General features: G+C 40.9%; 1 protein-coding gene across 25 annotated transcripts in view; it reads left to right on the top strand.

Moving 5' to 3' along the window:
- ptprdb (protein tyrosine phosphatase receptor type Db) overlaps positions 1 to 22,094 on the top strand; it is a 221,713-nt gene that overhangs the window by 188,983 nt on the left and 10,636 nt on the right. For 14 of the 25 annotated variants that reach the window (XM_016671248.1, XM_016671253.1, XM_016671247.1 and 11 more), the window contains 14 exons: positions 1,381 to 1,605; positions 1,694 to 1,854; positions 2,564 to 2,575; positions 3,538 to 3,650; positions 4,718 to 4,759; positions 5,206 to 5,303; positions 8,343 to 8,466; positions 12,907 to 13,082; positions 14,947 to 14,970; positions 16,430 to 16,549; positions 17,163 to 17,317; positions 18,759 to 19,044; positions 21,383 to 21,561; positions 21,641 to 21,767. In XM_016671248.1, coding sequence (XP_016526734.1) covers positions 1,381 to 1,605; positions 1,694 to 1,854; positions 2,564 to 2,575; positions 3,538 to 3,650; positions 4,718 to 4,759; positions 5,206 to 5,303; positions 8,343 to 8,466; positions 12,907 to 13,082; positions 14,947 to 14,970; positions 16,430 to 16,549; positions 17,163 to 17,317; positions 18,759 to 19,044; positions 21,383 to 21,561; positions 21,641 to 21,767 — 1,842 coding nt within the window. The remainder of the gene's footprint in view (positions 1 to 1,380; positions 1,606 to 1,693; positions 1,855 to 2,563; positions 2,576 to 3,537; positions 3,651 to 4,717; positions 4,760 to 5,205; positions 5,304 to 8,342; positions 8,467 to 12,906; positions 13,083 to 14,946; positions 14,971 to 16,429; positions 16,550 to 17,162; positions 17,318 to 18,758; positions 19,045 to 21,382; positions 21,562 to 21,640; positions 21,768 to 22,094) is intronic. The other 11 variants (XM_007551700.2, XM_007551701.2, XM_007551699.2 and 8 more) reach the window with 3 other exon arrangements.

The raw sequence follows: 22,094 nt of genomic DNA, 5'->3' as shown, positions 1-22,094 counted from the left end.
GAAACAATGCTTTCTGCAGCCTATTGCTCCTGCACCGATGGGGTTTTTTTATGTTGGGTAAATTATCAGAGATTTCTTTCTTTAAAGAGGTGTTGTTTAGGATTCAAATATACTAAAACACTTTTAGCAATTTCAGTGCTTTTCCAAAGTATTCAAACTCCATGAAATCTTCCACTTTTTTCATGTATTCATCCCAAATGTGTGTGTGTGTGTGTGTGCGTGTGTGTGTGTGTGTGTGTGCGTTTGTTTGTAATACCTTGTGGGGACGATTTTCCTGACATATGCTACGTTGTGGGGACCAATCGCTCCTCGTGGGGACACCCTGTTTTTGGGTCAGGGGTCAGAGTTAGGGCTAAGGTATGAATTGAGTTTTGGTTAGGTTTAGGGTTAGGTATGTGATGGTTAGGGTTAGGAAAAGGGTAAAGGTAAGGTTTAGGATGTAGAAATGAGTAGAAATGAATGGAAGTCAATGGGAAGTCCCCACAAAGATAGCAAAACAAACGTGTGTGTGTGCGTGTGTGTGTGTGTGTGTGTGTGTGCGCGCGCGCGCTTGGGATGTCATGTGATAAACCCTCACAGAGGGGTGCAAAGTTATAAAGTGAAATGAATAGGACGCATGTTTTCAAAGGTCTCTCACAAAATAAAAGTCTGAAAATTATGATTTGCCTCCTTTACACTGATACCCCAAAGTTAGATGGACAGAGGGTTTGTTTGTGTCTTATTTAATCTTGGTGTAAATGCAACAATCCAGAGAAGAAATCAGGGTCAGTTAGAGAGCAGGAGTGAACAAACAATGCCCTGAAGACCTTGTAGAGAGGTTTCCACAATCTTATGAGCACTGTTTAATCCCAGAAACAGAAAGACTATGACAACAGTTGCACACCTACCAAAACATGGCCATCCACCTAGACTGATGGGCTGGGCAAAGACTGCATTAATCAGATAAGCAGCCTAAAGGCTCATGGTTACTGTGGAGAAGCTGCTCAGATCCATAAACCAAAACCCCACATATGGTGGTTCTACTCAATTTTGCCCCGGGGTGCTGAATAGAAATTCAACCCACATTTTCCAATATTTTTTTTTTTTTTGTAAAATATTTAAGACCCAGCATCATTTTCCTTCTACTTTATAATTAGGGGCCAATTTGTGTGGTGCCATTAATTTCATTGAAGTTTGCAGTTGTAATGTGACAGTGGAATACCTGTGCAAGGCGCTGAAAGGACAATTACACCCAACTGTTCCCCACTGTTCCCTCACAACTCTATCATTTACCTTAGTATGATTGAGTACTTTGTACATCTTGTTTATTCGCCAACACTTTCCTTTCTCGCTCATCTAAATAAGTTTCTGACCAGACTGTCCTGCTGCTCTCCCTTTCAGCTCCTCCGAGAGATCAACAGGACAAGCGTCAGCCGGGCCCTTCGCATCCGCAGGCAGGCTAGCCAGTCAGAGCCCAGAGCCTATGTCACGGCTCACTTTAAGACCCTCCCACTGGAGTTCACTTTAGGCGACAGCCGAAACTACGGCGACTTCCGCAACCGTCCTCTGCAGGGTGGGCAGGAGTATGTCTTCTTTGTCCTTGCTCTCCTGGATCTCTCAGAAAATGTAAGCGTGGTCTCGTGTGCTCGGGAAACAGTGTTGTTGATGCAAAAAAAAAATATGCTAAAATGGCTGAACTCATGACTTCCTGCAGACAATGTTCTCAACCAGCCCCTATTCTGATCCGGTGACTGCATCGGACGTGGATCCCCAGCCGATTGTTGACGAGGAGGAGGGTCTGCTGTGGGTCGTGGGCCCTGTGCTGGCTGTCATCTTCATTGTCTGTATCGTCATCGCCATTCTTCTATTTAAGAGGTAAGAGTAACCTTCTTAGAAGACAGATTGAGATATGATTCGTTGTATTCATCTGAAAAAAAGAGGAATTAAAAGCCATTATCTCATAGATTTCCATTCAGTTTGAATCATTTTTGTCCCTGTACTCTGTATTATTGCCTATATATGGATGGCAGCATTTGCTTACATAAGAGACAGAGTAAGATAACATTACGAGCCATTAGCGTTCTTAATGATAATCATCAGCTCTGCTGGCAAGAGGTTGTTTTTTTTTTTGTTTTTTTTTAATGCACATAAATAATTGCTGTGACAGATGTGGCATAGGAAAATTATTAACCTTGATTCCAATAATCTGATGTTCATAAGCCCTGGAGGGTTACTCCTAGAGATTTCTGACTGTTGATGTCTCATCTGGAGTTAAGTTGCACTTGGAGCCATGTTTTCTAATTCGTTATTCGATGTAGTGGCGTCAGTACGGTTAGCCATGATGCGTATCCAGTGCATAGCAATGAAGTTTTCTTTTTTAAATCTACCGTTGCCCTTTGTGTCCACAGGAGGTGGTATTTTGCATATCTAATGCCATACCAAGAATCTGATTAGTGTAAATGTGAAAAAGAAAGTGATGAGCTCAGGATTCCTTTTGTCTCTGATGCACTTTGATCGGACACTAATGGTATTCCTTCTTGTCTGTCCTTTTATCCGCACATCCTCCTCCCCCTTTTGGATCCAGCAAACCTGACAGGTAAACAAGCACTCCTTATTTACATTTCCTCTGGCTTACAGGGCCACTCGCCCTAAAAAACCTCTTCAAGGACTTGTGCAGATATTAGACTGAACTAGTGTCAAATTATGCGAATGTGGCTTTGATAACTGCTTCTTTACATTAAGTGATTATATAATTCAAGAAGAAAAGCTTTATACACTGCATTGGATAAATATAGCAGCCAATATTATGGGAGTGTAAATATTATACATCAGCTCACAAGATGTGATAATACACGATACCAGGTTCATAAAATGACAAGAAGAGGTTTTAGCAATCTTCTGGCAAAAATTAAGAATCTATTTTTGTTGCTTAGTGAAGTTTAATCAGCGTAGAAAATCAATGTCTAGGTTTGACAAACTTATACATTAGAGTTTTTATGCTTCTCCAAGTCTAAGGTGGTCTTTATGCTAAAAAGCAAAACATATTGAGAGTGCTTCCCTTTCGTGTTTTCACGATTCCATTAAAAGCAGAGTTGGACTTTCTGGTTAGGTTTGATTAGCTTAGGCATTTTTAGATTTGAATTAGCACTGTTACCTTGCAGCAAGAAGGTCCTGGGTTCGAGTCCCACTCTTTCTGCATGGGGTTTCCATGTTCCTCAAGTGCCAAGACAAAGCTGTCTTCCTCCAGTGATGCTATTCAAAGTGCCTAGAAGTCATTTGTATGTTATCTGACAAAGTTTGTTTCTTCTATACCCACAGTGCTGATAGTCTAATCAAAAGGTTTTGATGCTCTTCTGAATGTTGTCAACCAGGCAGAGGAACCTGAGTTGGTTCTGCAGGAACTATAAATTGAAAATAGAGATCTTAGGCTACCAATAATCACGTCCAATTATTGAGACATTGGAAAAAATAATTAAGTTTGGCCTAAGAGTATAGACTTAAACTTAATTTCATACCAGGTGTTTTAGATACTGAGCCAGATTTCATCTGTTGTTCTAGGAAAAGAGCCGAGGCCGAGGGAAGGAAGGGCAGTTTTCCCTGCAGCAAAGCCATGTCCTCCCACCATCCCACAGATCCTGTGGAGCTGCGGAGGATCAACTTCCAGACTCCAGGTAGGTGGGAGACGTATACAGTGCTAGTGAGAAGTTTACATACATGGATCTTGAAGATTGCATTCATTTAACGCCAATAATATTTTAAGAAGACTTGGGTGCATAAGTTGGAATTTAGATTTTCCCACACACAGAGTCAGAGTTAGTTTATACATACAAGCTCAAATGTAAACATAAACCCACAGTTATGTTTTTGCTGAACCTATTTTTATATTGACATGGACTTAAAGGGTGACAACTGGGAAAGAAGATCTTGCACTAGACCTAGCACTCTACCAGTCGTCAGGCTTGGTGGCGACAGCGTCATGCTAAGGGCCTGTTTCACTCTGTCTTCTCTACTGGTGCATTTGACACAAAAGAATCAAAGAATAAAAATGGAAGAACTTCTCCAAATGTTTCAACTTTCCTTTAAATCAATATTTAGCTGGCGTGATGCGTGGTGTATCGGCACTAACATTGGTATCGGCTGACATTAGTCATTTTTTTAAGTAAAACTGGTTGGATATTAACAACCGATATTTATTTCCATTTTGTTGCATTTGCCTTTGCAACATCAATACAGGCTATTGATATTGACCTAAGTTCTCATATATTTGCGTCTGTAGTTAGACGGTTAGAATCTGGTTGAAAGTAAAGGAATAAGAGAAAAGTCAGACTCGTTTCAGGAAATCAAGCAGTTTCAAAGCTCTCAGTCGTAAGAAAACAGCTTAAATAACTAGAACTAACCCCAGTACTTTGCTCAAGTTAGACATTTTACCTTCACTTAGAAACTGATCATCATGACCCTGTGTGGATTGGAAAATATTCCAGAGAAATTCAAACTTTTGCAGCCAAACAAAACTTTTTAAAAATCAAAGTTCTTTGTTGCATTGTCATGTCACTCTGAAGGAAGAACAGTTGAAATGTGTTTTTAAAAGCAGACTGAAAATTCATAAAACGTTCCTGCCTAAACGATGAATGTGTGTAAACTTCTCACCAGCACACACAGGCTAAACATGGAATGCTGGTTCTGGTGATTGTTGCACTAATGAGGTTAATTTTGATGTTTGTTTTTTTTCCTTTCGCAGCTTATCGTGTATCAGTCTACCGTGGTTATCGCCGTTTGTCAAGTCAGTTAGTCTCTCTCTCTCTCTCCTTCTTTATCTTTCTCTCTCACTCTCCCTCTATCTGTCATACTAATTAACCTTCCATTCCATTCAGGACGAAGCAGCTTTAATTGACAACATTTCACCGAGCAACACCACAGAAAACAACAACAACAAAAACAAAAAAATCCATGCTGATTTTTTTAAACACCTGTTCTGTTGATTCTCACCAGCAGCGCTCATACGCAATCAGGACGCCTTTTTTTTTTTTTTTTTGTACATCATTATGATTTTATTCTGCCCGAATAAAAGTCGCCTGCAAAATAATTAACTTCCATTTGCTTCTTGGCAGTACTCTAAACAACACCACCTCAGAGACTACAGCTTTTAATTTTTTTCTTCTAAAATAGTTCGGTTGCACAATGTCGGTATCAAAACAACGTCTCACTGTTTCTCGCTGTGCTTGGCAGGCATGGCAAGTCACCCGCCCGTCCCCATCTCTGAGCTGGCAGATCACATTGAGCGCCTCAAGGCAAATGACAATCTCAAGTTCTCTCAAGAGTACGAGGTAGGAATGCTGATTATCTCCAACTCGGGGGGGAAACTCATCTGGTTTTGTTGCAGTCAGTCATGTTTATCAGTGCCATGTCATTTTTCAATTTCAGTAGCCTCCGCGTTGACATCCCCTGTTGATTTGCTGACTTTGAAACGATACAAGATAAAGTCCATTTTCCTCCCTTTTACCGTTTTCTTGTTCTGCGTGCAAATATGAGAGAGAAAATGTCAAATTTGCGAGCTCGAAAGGAATTTGCTTGCAGCCAGATGATTATCGGGCTCTTGTTTCTGCGCTCTGGTGTCGAAAGAGGGAAAGCAGCGATCAAGGAGCAGCCGCAAAGAAAGAAAATGTTCTCTGAAACTTCTTTACTGGATGCGTCCAACTCCCAGCACAGTTAATGTAAAGCAATGATGGTATTAACTTGGAGATAGCGGTGTGCCTGAATTTTGGTAATGCTCGCTAACAAAAGTGGGCAGATCAGCAGAAATATTTCCAAGCACGCCGGCTGTTACAGCAAGAGCTTGCATTACAATGAGCTCCGCAGAGAGCTGTTAAAGCAGTAAAAATGTTTTGTTTTGCCACAAAAAAAAATCATGTCCACCAAAGGGCCTTTGGGTGAAGGAGAAGGCATAAAGCTCTAATTGGCTACCACAAGAAAGAGACAGATTGTGCGTGACAGATGTATAAAGCAATTCTAGGACACATTTAGGAAAAAGCCGAGAAAAAAAAAAATAATCCAACGAGGGCATTTAGCAGGAGGAAAAGACAAGACGGTGATGGAGAAGCTGTGTGTGTGAGACTGTGGTTGGCGCGGGAACCGCTCTGCTGGGCCTCACATTTTCTCTGCATGACTGTGTGCTTTGTTCGCTTCTTAACCCTCAGCAGAGGAGCATAAGAGATGGGTGGAAGAGCGGCCGAGGAGCAGGAGGGAGGCCAGAAATGATTGCGGTGTGATAATCAGACACACTTGGTGTTGGCACTGTGTGGAAAGCCGTCTTGAACTTACGAGTGCGCATACATGCACTCAGCCAGCACCACTCCTGTCCATTTTTCCTCCACAAAAACCATAATTATGTGTCGTAAAATATTCAAAATTGCTAAATTGCCTTGGCTCTTCCCTCTTTGTGCCTCTCCATTGACAGCCCTGTAATGACCTCATGTCTGCCTCTCCCAGCTAACAGCAACGGTTACACTGTAATTACCCTCCAGGAGCTTAATGGTCTGACACAACCATCCTCTCTCTACCAATGGAAATTTATTGTGCTTTTATCATCTTTCCCTGGTAGCGAGTGTGTCTGTTGAAAATGGAAAGTCTTCCTTGAAAAGGGATATCATAAGTATCCGTGTTCCTGTCCAGAGTCACTAATGTGCTCGTCTTAAATTTGCAGCGTGTTTTTAATAGTGGCTTGTCGCTGGCGCCTCAGCATTGTTTGACACTGTTTAATTTAAAAACTCTCTCCAGTGTCTGGTGGGAAGTCAGTTTTAAGTTAACGGCAAAAACGTCAGTAAATTAAGTATTTCCCCTTACAGAAGTCTCCTGTTTTTGCAAAATGATTTAGATCGTCATTGAATTTTTAATATCCGATAATTTGAGTAAATACGATATGCAGTTTTCACATGATGATTTCATTTATTTAGGGTGCAAATTTTTCTACAAGGAAAAAAAAGACTCATTGCCAGTAGTTGAGAATGCTTGGTGCAATTACTTTGGTCCATTTTGGTTTGGAAACCTTCCTGCCTTAATAAAATAAATCATTGTGTGTTTATGAGTGACGACAACAAGAAAAACAATACCCTTTGCAACACCGTACCCATATGTCATTAATCAGACAGTAATTCTTTCTTTAGTATACTGCTTTGAAACCACACTTAATGCTCTGATTTTGAAAGAAAGCACAGAAGATTGCTTCTCATTGCTTCTCATACAATTTTCTCATACAAAATTGTATGAGAAAATTTAATTCAAAATGTTGCGCTCCCCGTTTTCTCCTGACTTGGGAACACCATCGGGAATACACTGGTTTGTCGCTGGTTCAAGGCATCAAGGGTTCAGCTCTTGACCTCTTCTTGTACGCACTGATGATGGAAAACGTGACAAACGGGGTTGGAAAGGAATCCATGTGTGTCACGATCTTTGTAGACAATGCGTACAGGGAAAGCAAGGCTTTTAAGTCGTAAAACATAGTGAATGTGGGTGAGTTCAGGTACCTGGGGCCAACTGTCTAAAGCAGGGGGTTGAAGACGAGACTTCAGACTGGATGGACTCATTAGAAACAAGTATTGTGAAAGAGAAGGTTTACAAGGTGGTTATGAGGGTTCTCTGAGTTTTGGTGTGTGTTTCACACACACACACATCCACATGATGATGGTGGTATGCCACATTGTAGCCACAGCTGTAGGAATTGAGGCTGCCATACAAACCGTTTGCTACCATCAGCAGGCAAGGCAGGTGAAGCGAAGACAGATGAGCAATCAAGAGCCATCCACAAAGGGAGCAGGCTAAAAAAGAAGATAAGATAAATCATCAGTCTAATAAATCAGACTTCTACATATAGCAAGAAATCTGAACCAGTACAGGCAGCTGACAGACGTCAGAAGTACATTTATAAACGATTTCTTTGCTTTTGTACTGAGAAAGATTTTGCCGTTTCAGATATAGGGAAAGGAACTTAATACCATTAGGTTTTTGCCATTGTTCGCTCTAATTCCACCTGAAACTCATCATAACTATCCATAAAGGATTCTGTTTGGTCCTACTAACCAAACTTTGACCATTAATGCATAGCATGAGGCTTTTTTCATCATTCAAAAACTGACAGCCATGGCAGCTACATCCATGCATTTGTAAGATAGTCAATATTTCTGTTACTTTGATATTTTTGTTTGAAAATCACATAAAAAAATTTTATATAAAAACTAAGATGAATATGAGTCAGTTCTTGGATTTTTTTTTTCTTTTATTGCTATTATGTAAATCCATTTCCTGTCAATCCTGAAACAAAATCAACACATTTCTAAATCTATGTTGTGTGTTGCCTTTGTGTCTTCCAGTCCATAGACCCATCTCAGCAGTTCACATGGGAGAACTCTAACTTGGAGGTCAACAAACCAAAGAACCGCTACGCTAACGTCATTGCATATGATCACTCGAGGGTCATACTCTCCAGCATTGATGGTAAGAAACAATTCCATCAGACTTGCAGCTCTTATTAAAGGCATATTGAGAGTTTTAGGTTTGGATGCAGTTAGATGGAAAAAGTTACTAAATCAATTTTATGAGAAAAAAAAAATTGGAGAATTTGCTGAGTCATGTATATCCAGTTCCATCATATAGCATTTTTTAAGGGGTTTGGTTTTTTTTTTTTTTTGTTTTTTTGTTTTTTTTGTCTTAGCAGCAGCCAAGCTAGGACCGGTGTAATAATAGAGAAAATCTGTAGAACCACAGCCGGGTTTCGATGCCAGGAATGCTGAATTGCGGGCACAATTTGCAACACTATAATCACAAGTGTGACAGGATTTTGAAAACACATTCAGTGAGACGAATGATTAAAGAAATTCTTGAGGGAAATGAGTTGCTGTTAATTACCGACATTACCTAATAACTGTTAAACCAAATATTGTTGTCAGATGCAGTAGAGTTACATTTCTGGAGTTTGAATACTGCACATACAGATGCTGTTCCTTACATTGGTTTTATGAAATCACACAAACAACACAACTATTTAATGCGAGGAAGTAACGCAAAAAAGAGATGGGCAAAAAAACTATAAAATTAAATTAATGATATCGATTTGATAAAAGAAATAAACACAAGTAAATAAACACAACCTCCCACATATGTAGATCTGGACCTCTCGCCGTTCTGTCAATGCTGCTTTCCTTAGTCTCACTGACCGCTGTCCTGGCACAACACCTGTGCCGGTGCCAGGGGCTGCTGCTGACGATGGTACTGGAGCAGCTGCGCACATTCAGTGAACCGCTATCAACTATCAATCTACATGGTTCTGGCTTTAACATCCCATCTGGATCTCCATCAAATCCCAGGTCGCATTATCCCTGTGTCGAAAATGTTTATTGTCACAGATAGGGTAAGGATGCCTGGGCTCTATACCTGCTCATGAGGCAACCAGGGCCAAAACCTTGCTTTGCTTCTATGTGCTTTGGAAATTTTGGATTTCTGTTGAACCTGTGATAGAGCTGCACTGATCAGAGATTCGTCCTGCTCATGCCGATTGTAGCCGATTCAGTGTTTTTTTTTGTTTTTGTTTTTTGCATTAACCTGTCTGCTGTTAACGATATTTAAAAGCAATTAAATATTCCAGCCGTTTTATGATGTATGGTCTTTAGTGATTTATATAAGGATGAAAATAGTCGACATTTGTGCCTGAGACTAGCCAATGTGAAGTAGGATTTTACTGTTTAAATCAAAGACAAAATTAATCTTGGTCTCGTTGCAAGTAAACTGTTTTTACAAAAGTGAAAAGCAAGCAACCTGGAATAAGGTAAACAGACTGTTTAGCAAACCAAAGAGAGGAAGTGACAGATTTACTAATACTTGGCCTGCAATTTCTCAATTTCTGAGCAACTCCCAGCAGTCTGTCATGGTCTCTGCCATCATTCTGTGTGCCTATACATCTGTCTAGTACACAAGAGCAATATGCTGGGTAGCTCATTGTTTCACCTGCTGCTCTTGCAGTGATAAAGCACCAAAAGACCAGCTACAGTAACTATATGATGGTGTCTAGACAGTTTGGTCCACTTTCAGAAAGCGGTGAAAGTGCATCAACCTGAAACTACCAAAGTAGGAAATGGCAAAAGCATGAAATTCCCAAAAACAGCTGAAATGCACCTCTGTTTTGTTGTAGCTAAAATTAAGAGTTTATATTCTTCCTTAAAAATCTATATTAAATGTTTTTTTGCACAGCTTCTTTTTATTTAGACTTCATTTTAAACACCTTACTCTTTCTCAAAATCGCTTTTTAATACAATAACAACTTCCTCATCTAAAAGTGCTGAGTTTACTGGTCAGATAAAAATCAGATTTTTTCATTTTCAGCCAGTCATTGATTTGGACTCGTGAAGCTGAAAATCATCAGCTGGTGATTTTTTTTTTTTTTTGGTGCAGTTCCAGTCTGCTTTCAAGCACAATTATTAAAAATGAAGAAAAACGTACCAACTAACAAGGGGTGTGTGGAAAAAGGCTCTCTTCATTGAATTTATACAATATGCTTAAAAATATTAATGTCAATGTTCTTATTCTGCATTTTATCATATAAATTATATTAAACATTTCATAAAGTCTCACATGGTTTTCTATAATAGATATAAAATAGTGTCGATAAATCACAGAAATCTTTCCACCTCTAATGGCACCCTAATGTAAAACCGATTTCATAAGACGCAGTAATAACTTCAACGTCAGAGGATTTGGTTATGAAAATATGATCTTCAGACTACTCAGTAATACATTCTTTGTGCACCACTTTTTCCTGTGGTGAATGATCTAAAATGAGAACAGGAAGCAAATAAGAAAAAAATAGTTGTAGTTATGTTCTGATTGTGCGTTTGAAGCATGCTCACCCACCTCAGCTGGGAAGGACCCGAGGCAATGAAACCGGCTGCTCCAATGCTGAGAGAGGGAAGGAGTGGGAGGCCAAGCCCAAACAGATGAGCCTTATCTGGGCAGAGCATGTGTGAGAAGCCCTTCCACCCCCATCTGTCCTGGAGCTCTGGCTTGTCTGTCTTCCTTTCAGCTTTGAAAACGTATACTCTTGAGCACGTCCAAACCCACAGTACCACACATTCATCAATGCAAACATGCACGCACACACACACATTCACTGTGCTGTAAATAAAAAACAAACAAACTTGGAAATAAAAAAAATTAAAAAAAAACAGAAACAGAATGTGCAAAAGCACAGATATGCACTTTTTGCTCCCAGTCTCCTTCGCACATTCATAAAAGCACAAGCTCTGCCAAGCCAGTACAGCCACCGAGAAAGTGGAAGTCTTTGTGCGTTTATCTGCAGAATGCCTCAGTTTTAGTCCCTTGCAATAAAGTTAAAGCGCATCAGAGCATAAAAGCCGTCTGTCCTTTAAAGACTGTGGTTGATAAACACATGTTAGAAGCTTCTCTTTACTGTCTGTCCCCATCCCATTGGAACTAAGATGTGTGAAAAAATAAAAAAGACTTTCATTTAAACAGGTTTGAGCGTCTGTGCTGTGTGAGATGTCAGGTTGGGGTTTTACGACCGCATGGGTCGACCTCATAAAGTAATCTGGCTCAGAAAATCTGCTGCGATACTTTCTTTCTGTGAGGATTCTGCTCCCCCCCCTCCCCTTGACTTCTTCCTTTCTTTAAACTGTAAACCGTCATCAGAAATCTCTAAAGGATTCTCGTCTCCCACCTCGGCAGAATCGGGTCATGGCTCAACGCGCAACGTTCATTTCTGAACGCATGTCTTTGCGTGTGCTTTGGTGTTTTGCCGTATGCATGCATGTTTGAGCTGTGACTCAGTGATTTTTGGGATTATGGTATTAGGCCCTAGATGAGCGGGCCTGATCCCAAATCAAACACACACTGACAGTCTCCCACATCACACACACTCGCACACAATCCCCTGCAGGACAGGCAGCGTCAGCCGAGTCTTACGCAGAGAGAGCCTTACAGTCGTACTGCCATTGTAGGCGAAACATCCACAGTATACTCAGATTAGGCCCATGATCGTCTTAGCTTGTATTATAAAACAAGACGACGGAACAATCCAACACCAGAGGACACTGGGCCTTGTGAAAACATTAATCCCAAGAACTTATATGATTTTCAACCTTTATTACTTTGACATAAACCATCTCAGAGTGGTAGACTTTAATAATCCATTTCATTTTTTCCCCCCTGTCATACAGCTTAATCATAAGAATAATTGATGTTCACTGGGATGTTCGCATCAAGAACCGCGATTGTTTCTTAATCAGCTGCTTTTTAAAAACTTGTGGGATGTAGTGATTGCACTCGATATTAATTGAATGAACACTATGGTTCTTTTTTTTTATTATTTTAGAAATGTACACTCACCAGCCATTTATTATGAACACCTGTTCAGTTGTCTTTTAACATGAGTAGTGAATCAGCTAATCAGATGGCAGCAAAGCATTGAAGTGTTTTTGAATCTGGGACGGTTGGTATTAGACAGGTTGGTCTGAGTTTTTAAGAAGCAACTGGTTTAATTTTTACACACAATGACTCAGATTTATAGAGAAATTTAAGAAAAGTAGAAAATATGTTCAATGTGCATCAGTGTTCACCAGATCTTGGTGTTATAAATCAAATAATCACTAACCAGTTTAGAACAATCCAGTTCAGGTTTGATAAGTCTAAATATTTTCAACTTCAGATGATCAAAGTAGTCCAGACATCCTTAATGACTTACAGTTAACCGATTGGAAAACATATACTTTTTTTTATCTGGTCTTTCACCGTTTTGTTTTCCTACTGAACATCCACAATATTGTCACACAAATTATTTTAAGCTATAAGAATTTTGTCATTTTTTCATGGGTCTTTCCCTTAATTCCCCAGTCTCCTGATGATTTCCTTTGTGTTCTCGTTGTCCAGGTGTCCCTGGCAGTGACTATATTAATGCGAACTACATTGATGGCTACCGCCGTCAAAATGCCTACATAGCCACTCAAGGCCCTCTTCCGGAGACCTTTGGGGACTTCTGGAGGATGGTCTGGGAGCAGCACACAGCCAACATCGTCATGATGACCAAGCTGGAGGAGAAGTCACGGGTGAGACGATGCGGTGTAATTACGCTGGAGTGAGACAGCCATAACACGGTAGAATAACGACAATTCAACATACTCGGGTTTACCACTAGTGGAAAATACAAAGGTCAAGGAAGCTCACACACTGTGGAAGTGTAGTTAACTGCTTAAAGCCCATTAAATAAAGTGAATAAGACATTAGATTGTATGTCTAGAATGATTAATTGTGGCACTGGAAGTGACTCAGAGTCAACTGTAGCAGACTAGGAAGAAAAAAAAGGTTTATCATGAAGGAACTTTATAAAGTTACTTGAAATTATTCGATTGTCACACACTAACAAGTTGCATCTGCAAGTTGACAGATTTATAAAGTTAGTGCATAGGTTTTCTCACTGCATATAGAGACAGGGTGTGTCATAGACTAGTAGGCAATCAAACGTACTTCATTAGGTTTTTGGGTGTTTTCTTATCAATTAGAAAGATCAACAAAATATTGCTTTCCACTTCACATGCATGTGAAGTGGAAAGAAAATGATAAAGAAAATGACAAGTAAAAAGCTGGAAAATGTGGCATACATTTGTATGCATGCCTCCTCAATCTGATACCCCTGAAGAAATCCTGCAGAACCAATTCAGAAGTCACGAGTTGTGGACAGCAGAGTTGTTATTCTTTTGTTACAAAGATTTGCCCTCATCAAAGAGAGCTAAGAAGAAAACTGTTGTTAAAAGAAAACCATGACTGTGAAGTTCTGCTGAAGTTCTGCTTGTGGCAAACTGTGAAGAGCATGGGTAAGGCTAAACATATTTTTTTTTTTTAAAAAAAAGCATTTCTTTGGTCAGACGAGACTGAAACTTAACTTTTAGGCCTATATGTAAAACGCATCATGCTGTGGGGATCCTGTTCATTGGCAGGAACTGACAAGGTAAACGGAGATGAACGGAGCTAAAATACAGGAAAATCCTGAATGACAACCTGAGAGAGGCAGCAAAAGAGCCAGGAGTTGAGCTGAGTCTCCCTTTTCAGCGGGAAAATGAGCTCAGTCACACAATAAAGGCTAAAATGGAATTTTAGAAAATGTCCTAGTTAAAGTCTAAATCTAAAAGCTTCTAAGAATCTGTGGCAAGACTTGAAAACTCTGTCTTTCAAATGCTCTCAACCCAGTTTGATTTGAGCACGTGGGTCTGTACATGAGGAATTTATTAAAAATGTTTGATTGTGCAAAGGTGGCACAGACGAACCCCAAAAGACTTGCACCTGAATTTTAAGCAAAGGGTGCGTCTACAAAAGTATTAAGGGCAGTTCCACATTTTTTTGGCTGTTTGTTTGAAATTCAGTGTCAGTCATGTATCCTTTTCATCCCCCTTCAGTCTATATGTATTACATTAAAACTTGGACTTCTCTCATGACTAGAGTTAAAAGGGTACGAACACGTTTCCAAGGCTCTGCGCATAATCATTAGTTTTAAATCATTTTGCTTTGCTTAAAGCAGTGAGCAGCACAAGGCCACATGCAGTGGATCAGAATAGAATAGAGCAGAACAGAATATGTTGGTGAGCAAGGCCGAAAGGGGATTACAGACGCAGCTAAACTGCGGCCGGTGATGAATTAGAAAGTCTTTTGGTTCTGAGGCATTTTGCTGTTAACTGAATGTGCGCTTGAGTGAAAAACCAGTATAATGAGAATGTCATGTAAAAGTAAAATGAACAAGAATGGCTCGAGGCATGAATCATGATTAAGTGCTAACCAATTATGTCCAGAGTCCTTTTCAGAAAACGATCCTTTCTCCCCGTCTGTGCTTCTTCTCCTACTAACCTGTGCTTTGTGTTAAAACTCTGTTTCCGTTTCAACCTTTTCCAACTGTCTCTGTTGTGTCTCTCTGACCCTCAGATGCCCTCTTATTTCTTCTCTAAGGCAAGATCTCTCTTTCACTCCTTTTCTAATCCTCCCTTTTTTTAATGCACCCTTATTCCCTTTGCCCCCCTGTTCCCCCTGTTTGGTTTGTTTTCTCGGCTGTATTAAGTGATAATGCAGACTCATTTACCAAAACACAACATGTTCTGAAACGGGTTTTACTACATCCACTGCAGGTCAGAGACGGTGCACATGAATGTGTACAGTTTGCATGATCACAACACTTTTTTCTTTTTTGTCTCCCACCATTAAAAAGAAGAGTAGCTCATCAGTCATTACATAAAATCCTAGTTAACATCTGAGGCTAAAGATTAATGAAGATTTTTTTTTATTTTATTTTTTTATCTGTGTTGTCAAGGTCCTGAATGGACATCTTTTAATTTGGACATATTTGCCTCTTTCCTTTCTTCCCAGCCCTGGACGACTGTATATGTCTGAGTAGCGAGCTGCTCATTTGAGAAAACCATTTGATCTTACTAACACCTCTCAACGTTACGCAGTCTTGTATTTACCCATTAAGTATAAAGATGATCACAGATGGTTCCACCGTGGGAATCTTGCCAGAGCCCTTCCTCCTAGAGCAAATCAAGCCACAGTCTCGCTGCTGGGCCATAAATCTATGGTTAATATAGTCGTCACACCAGTTTCCTTTTTTATTCTGCCCTCTTTATTCACTGGCAGCGCTCTCAGCCCCCCCTACGTGTACAACCATTTGTGTCCCTGCAGTGTCTCAAGGTCTGGTGGGAAAACAACAGTTGGAAAGCTGTAATTACAGCCTGAACATCCCAGGCCAAAAAGCATAATCCTCAGTTTGGAGCAGTGGAATGCAGAGCAAACTGAGCCGTCTTTGATGTGAGGACTGGAGGGATCAGCACATAACGTTTGGTTTGGCCTGGTTCTGCCAAGGCCCACTGCCGCCCCCCCCCCCTCCCCAAGCCCCCACCAACCTATTTTATCTCCTCTGGGATTTTCTTTTCTTCCCTTCTCTTTAGTTTCTGAAGCCGAGTTGCAGAACTACAAATATGACCGCCCTAGACCAAGAAATTCCAGGTGCTTTGGTGGTTGTGGCATGCCATGAGATTCCTCTGTAGGTATTTGTGATGGAGCGCAGGGGAACACGCATAGCCAAGTCTCGTCCCGGGCATTTTTACAACCAATAAGTGGTTCCGTTGGAGGATTCGTCAGCGGGTGGCCATTTTCTCTCTACTTTCTTCCTCTCGCTGTCACTGTTCGCTGCACACGCTCACTAAAACCCTTCTGCCGCCACACTCGTCTGATTCTGTGTGCATATATCTGTCTGAATTATTTAAAATCTCAAACTGATCTACTTCATCACTGTCCTCTCTTTTTTTCACTTCTTTTCGCACTTGTGCCCTCTTCGGTGTTTTTTCTACAGAAATGTGCACATGTGAAATAAACAAGCTCTGCATCTCACAAGTCCTCGTCTTCTCCTTTGTAGGTGAAATGTGATCAGTACTGGCCAACACGTGGCACAGAGACCTACGGTCTCATCCAGGTCACTCTGCTGGACACAGTGGAGCTGGCCACCTACTCTATGAGGACCTTCGCGCTTTACAAGGTAGCATGCGAAACAGCAATGCCTCTTTTTCAAAATCAAGTGTCCACGTGATATTTTTTGAAGAGAGATGCTCCTCAACACTGCCAATACTGATTTCAGCTGATTCCAAATTATTATTATTTTTTTTTTTTTAATGTAAAATAAATTATTTGATCAACTGATCAAAATTAACACATTGAAGTCTCGGCAACTCTGATTTCAGACATTTTTGAGATGGTAATTAGAAATGGGTGAGTTTTTAGATTGCTGAAATTGTTGAAATGATTTACCATTTGGTAACTGCATGACATTGTTCAGGCAGTTTTGTTTGTTTCTCAAACCCTAAAGTAATCCAGCAAAGATACTCAGATCTAGAAATAACTGTTAACTATGAATACAGGCATCTATCAAAAAAAAAGATAAGAAAAGAAAATCTAAATACAAAAATAGACTAAAGGTTCAACGCAATAAATTTCTCTGAACTTACTTTTTTCAAGTAATTTGCAAATATTTTTTCTACATTTAAATTTTCAGGAGGATAACTTTTTTTTTTATCTTGATGATTTTAAAATAATTTATTAAAAGAATAGCTGTATCTCAATCGGTGTTTGATCTGCCCTCTCTGCTCCTGCAGACCGGCTCTAATGAGAAGCGTGAGGTTCGTCACTTCCAGTTCACAGCCTGGCCGGACCACGGGGTCCCCGAACATCCCACCCCGTTCCTGGCCTTCCTTCGCCGGGTCAAAGCCTGCAACCCCCCAGACGCTGGACCAATGATTGTGCATTGCAGGTGTGTCTGATTTTCTATGATGTTGTCTCATCAGCCACGGAGGTGCGTTTATGCCTATTCAGTGAATGCAAAAGGAAAACGAACTCGATCCTCAAGATGTTTTTGAGGGGGGAGTTTGGGGTTTTAGTTTATGAAAATCAGCCAGAGTTGGAGAGCACTTGTTTAAAACTTTTTAGACAGCCTGGAATTACCTGCCAATATGCAAACCCCAGACCACCATGACTGGCTTAGGCTCCCGGATTCCTTTCTTAACAAAATTCACCATCTCAAACATTTCCCATGATTACTTTCCAGTGTTGAAAATTGGCCATTCATGCTGCCGGAGAAGCCGGGTTCGTAAGTTTACATTTAAATGAGTTGCTGTCTAAGCAGCGGGAGGCTCATTTGCTGGATGGAAGAAGATTCTGAAAACGTGTCATTACTGTCACGGCACAGTGTCGAGCTCCAGAGTTAGAAAGAAACAGCTATTTGCTTTTACCAGTGAGCGAGAGAGAGCGAGCGAGCGAGGGGAGGAAAAAAAAGATAGAGCTGAGTGGGGAAAATATGGAGCAGAAGCTCTCAGGAGGAGGAATTAGTGGAGTATGGACGTGGAGGAAGAAAGGGAGGGGGATCGGACACAATGATTGAGAGAAAGTGGTACCAAGGGGAGTGGAAGTTAGAGGGGGAGATTTGTGCAGAATGGGAGAGAAGGTGAAGCGAAATCCTGGACGCAGTGAATGAAAATGATGAATTAAAGAATCACGGAGATGGGGAGAAAATGGAGTGTAAAAAAAAAAAAAAAGCAAGAATGTGAGAGTGAAAAAGTGGCGGTGCTGGCGTTTGAGTTTTGGACGGGTACTTAGGGTGAAGATAAAGAGGCAGGGGGATGAATGAGGGCAGGAGGCTGCCAGGAGAGGAGCTCTTCCTAATCTTCTGTCGCAGTCAGATGGAGTATCCAGCAGGATTATCAGTCAAATTTAATTATCTCGGCAAGACTCCATCATGATGGGCCTTAACACTTCAACCGGCCTCGACGGGCCTGATCTCATTCCACCTGGACAACACGCACATGCAGAGTAATATTAATGTAATCATATAAAGGGTTCTGTATTCGCTTGCAGAAACCTGCTCAGTCAGGTCGTCTCGCCGTTTAGGTACAAGCGCAGCAGAAACGTGAAGTGTTTGGGTCGGCAGCTAAATGTATTAAATTTCTGGATTATATGTCGATGGGGGTGATATGATTATGATGCTGACTCACTGCTGATTTTGATTTTTTTACAAGCCTTGTTGGTACTGTCGCCAGTTGGCGTCGTTGCCGTGTTTTGCTTCATTTAGGCGCCAAATACCGGAGCTTTCCAAGCTCAGATTTAGTGCTTACATTGGTCTCATCCAACCTAGGTGAGACAATCACATCACCATCTGTCGGCCCATTTATTCGTTTATTTATTTATTATCGTTGTAGCGCCGGTGTGGGCCGAACCGGCTGCTTCATCGTCATCGACGGCATGACAGAGCGCATCAAGCACGAGAAGACTGTCGACATTTACGGCCACGTCACGCTGATGCGCTCTCAGAGGAACTACATGGTCCAGACGGAAGACCAGTACATCTTCATCCACGATGCTTTGCTGGAGGCCGTGACGTGCGGGAACACCGAGGTCCCCGCCAGAAATCTGTACTCCTACATCCAGAGGCTGACACAAATTGAGCCGGGAGAGAACGTCACTGGCATGGAGGTGGAGTTCAAGGTAAGGACAAATACGTGCACCACCGAAGAATTTATTAGATGTAAGATGATTTGTTTGATTTATTAGATGTGTTTGTTTTATACAACACATAAAACAAACATGACATGTACTAGCTTTGGTACAAGCGACCTATAAAGAATCTGCAAAAATCACCTTAAATGTTTGGGAAAATCAACCACCAAAAGTATAATAAGAAAAAAAGTGTGTATAAAAAAAATAAGTTAGGAACATTAACAAATGAGAAAAATTAAATAACTTAATAAATTGTATATAAAATTGTATTAAGATAGAAAATGGAAAAAAATAAATAATGAAATAAAAAATTAAACTTGGTAAAGCAAAAAGACTGGAAATAAAATGAGTAGTTAAATAGCAGTGTGAATGTATGAATGTTAAATTCATACTATTGAAAATGATAATAATAATTTATGTCACTCCGTGTCGCTCTTTTTCTTTTTTGGGGGGATGCAAATCAAGCCATTTATTTATTTTTTTCTATATTTATTGATACTTTTGGCAGGATTCGTTCTCCATAGGAATGTTTTGACCGTTAACCTCTAAGCCTCTTTCCTGTCTTATTAGTTTTTACTAGTTCTTATCATTTTAGTTCACCTTAAAGACGTTGCTACATGAATTAAGGTTGAAGCTCAAGGCGGCTGCTGGTTTGCAGCTCTTCCTTGTGAGGCTTAAGATATCTGCTGCTACCAGAGAGGATGGTGCCTCTGAAACATGTTTTTTTTTTGTTCTTTACACAAAGTTGTACTTTTGTAAACTTTGAGTAAAAAAGTTTACAAAAGAACTTTTGCTGACTTATGGAGCTGGTTTAAACACAGAAAACACCAGCAGACAACAGTTGCTCTGAAGCTGTTTTACTCTTTTAACTTTTTTACTCTGATATCCACTTCATCTGATAAGATCTCTGAAGGCTTAACTGATCTGGCTTTCTCAGGTATACATAAAGCAAAAGCAGGTGGTTCAGACTTTTCCAGGAAATGTTTTTATGTCTGCTCAAACACTCAGAGGGCAAAGTCAACATAAAGCAACGCCGCATAGTCTCCTTCCATGAAATGGCCCAGCATTCCCCTCTTAATAGCAGTGGTCTCCTTCCAAAAGACAGCGAATAGGAACCAAAATGCCAGGATCGTCTCTTTCGTTGCGTTTCATCTTGGTGGAACACCCACGGGACGTCGCAGGTTTCCATCTGAAGCGCCCACCACTAGAAAAACACTACAAAGCGCCGGGGATTTCTCATGGATGATGGGTGTCGCATCCAAACGCATAAAAATCAAAGAAAAGCTGAAGCATGTGTGTGAGAAAATCAACAAATGCGGTTCCGCGGCTCCACGTTTAAGGCGGCGTGTTTTTGTTTTTTTTTGTTGTTTTGTTTTGTTTTCTGTTTTCTCCTTGCTCAACATTTTCAAAGCCGATATTGGCATGTCTCAAATGGGGTGGTAAAGACGTCGTGTTTGTTTGCTGATAAAACAGAATCAAAGTCAGCGCAGGCGGCGTGAAGAGTTACTGCTGTTGATGCTGGAAAGCCGGTTCGTTGCCGTAGCCGGATGACTGGTGGAGCTGTGGTCAGGGGGGCGGATTTTCTGTCTCAATTCGTCTGTGAGAAAACAAGGTAGAGCTGGTTCTTTCGCAGCCGCTCACTTAACCGGACCCCATTGTTCCGCCAGCGTCTGCGGTTTCTCCCTCGGCCCGTTTTTCTGTTGTTCTGTCTCCCATTTAAAAGCCATGTCATCCAATAGCCGAGAGTCAGGGGAGTATTCCCCGTGTCTGCACATGTACTTACATAAAATCATGGTTTGATTTAAAAAAAAAGAAGGAAGAAAAAAAAAAGACTTTGTCTTTATTTTTCTTCCTTAGGGTGAGGGTCTTTTCTTTTATTTTTCTACTTTTTTTCCCCCTTCCGGTGCTAGTTCATGTGTGGTTCACATATGTGAGCTGAGACAGTGTGGGGCCTTGTGGTTTCCTGCACCCCAACTCTTGATTTTCTCCTCTTATTCGTCTCATTATATTCGCCCCTTTCCATTCCTGAACCGCTGCCCCGATCCCTTGGAGTCGCCCCCGCTTTGTTTATTCAATTTAAGACGTCTGGCTAAATATCCTGAGGCCTGCCTGGTTTAACCAATCTTCCTGTTTTACTTATGCAGGTCGCCAGAGGATGTCCAGACCTTGTGTTGAATCCATTTCAATACGCTTCTTGAATTTGTTTTCACTTTTTTCCCCTTCAGTTGACCCACAGCGTTACTTCGTAGACTCTTATTTTGAAACGTTATCAAAAGTGTGTAATTTTGCAATGATGTAATATAATGGATGTTGTGTTTGCTTCCAGCGTCTGGCCAGTGCCAAGGCCCATACGTCTCGGTTTGTGAGTGCCAATCTGCCATGCAACAAGTTCAAGAATCGACTGGTGAACATTATGCCCTATGAGACGACGCGCGTGTGTCTGCAGCCAATCAGAGGGGTGGAAGGGTCCGACTACATCAACGCCAGCTTCATTGATGGATACAGGTGAGTATGCTTGAAATTGCGGTTGCTTTTCAACAGCAATTTGAAGGGTGCGCTACACATCATGCGCTTTTGTTTGCAGGCAACAACGGGCCTACATAGCAACCCAAGGCCCGCTGGCTGAGACCACAGAGGACTACTGGAGAATGCTGTGGGAACACAACTCCACTATAGTTGTCATGCTGACCAAACTGAGAGAAATGGGACGGGTACGTCAAAGACTAACATGCATAGTGGAAGTAATTTTTTTTTTTTAATGCCACAACCATAAAATGGACAACTATTAGTCATATCCTCTGTAAATCTGTTCCTTATGGCAGAAAGTTGAAAGAAGTTACATGTGTAGTTTGCCACAAAACATCAGATGAAACCATAATTGAACCTTTTTGCTCCACATACAAATCTCTGTGTGGTAGCAAAGTAACACCACACATCACCCTAAACACCCTAAACCAGGGGAGTCACACTCAATTTCACAGAGGGCCACTTCAGCATATTGGCCACCCTCAACGGGCCACATTGACGGTACAAATCAG

The sequence above is a fragment of the Poecilia formosa genome, unplaced genomic scaffold (genome assembly GCF_000485575.1).
Source record: "Poecilia formosa unplaced genomic scaffold, Poecilia_formosa-5.1.2 Scaffold43, whole genome shotgun sequence".
NCBI classification, from domain to species: Eukaryota; Metazoa; Chordata; class Actinopteri; order Cyprinodontiformes; family Poeciliidae; genus Poecilia; species Poecilia formosa.
The sequence above is the reverse complement of the archived record's forward strand: the minus strand, read 5'-3'. Positions and strand labels throughout refer to the sequence as shown.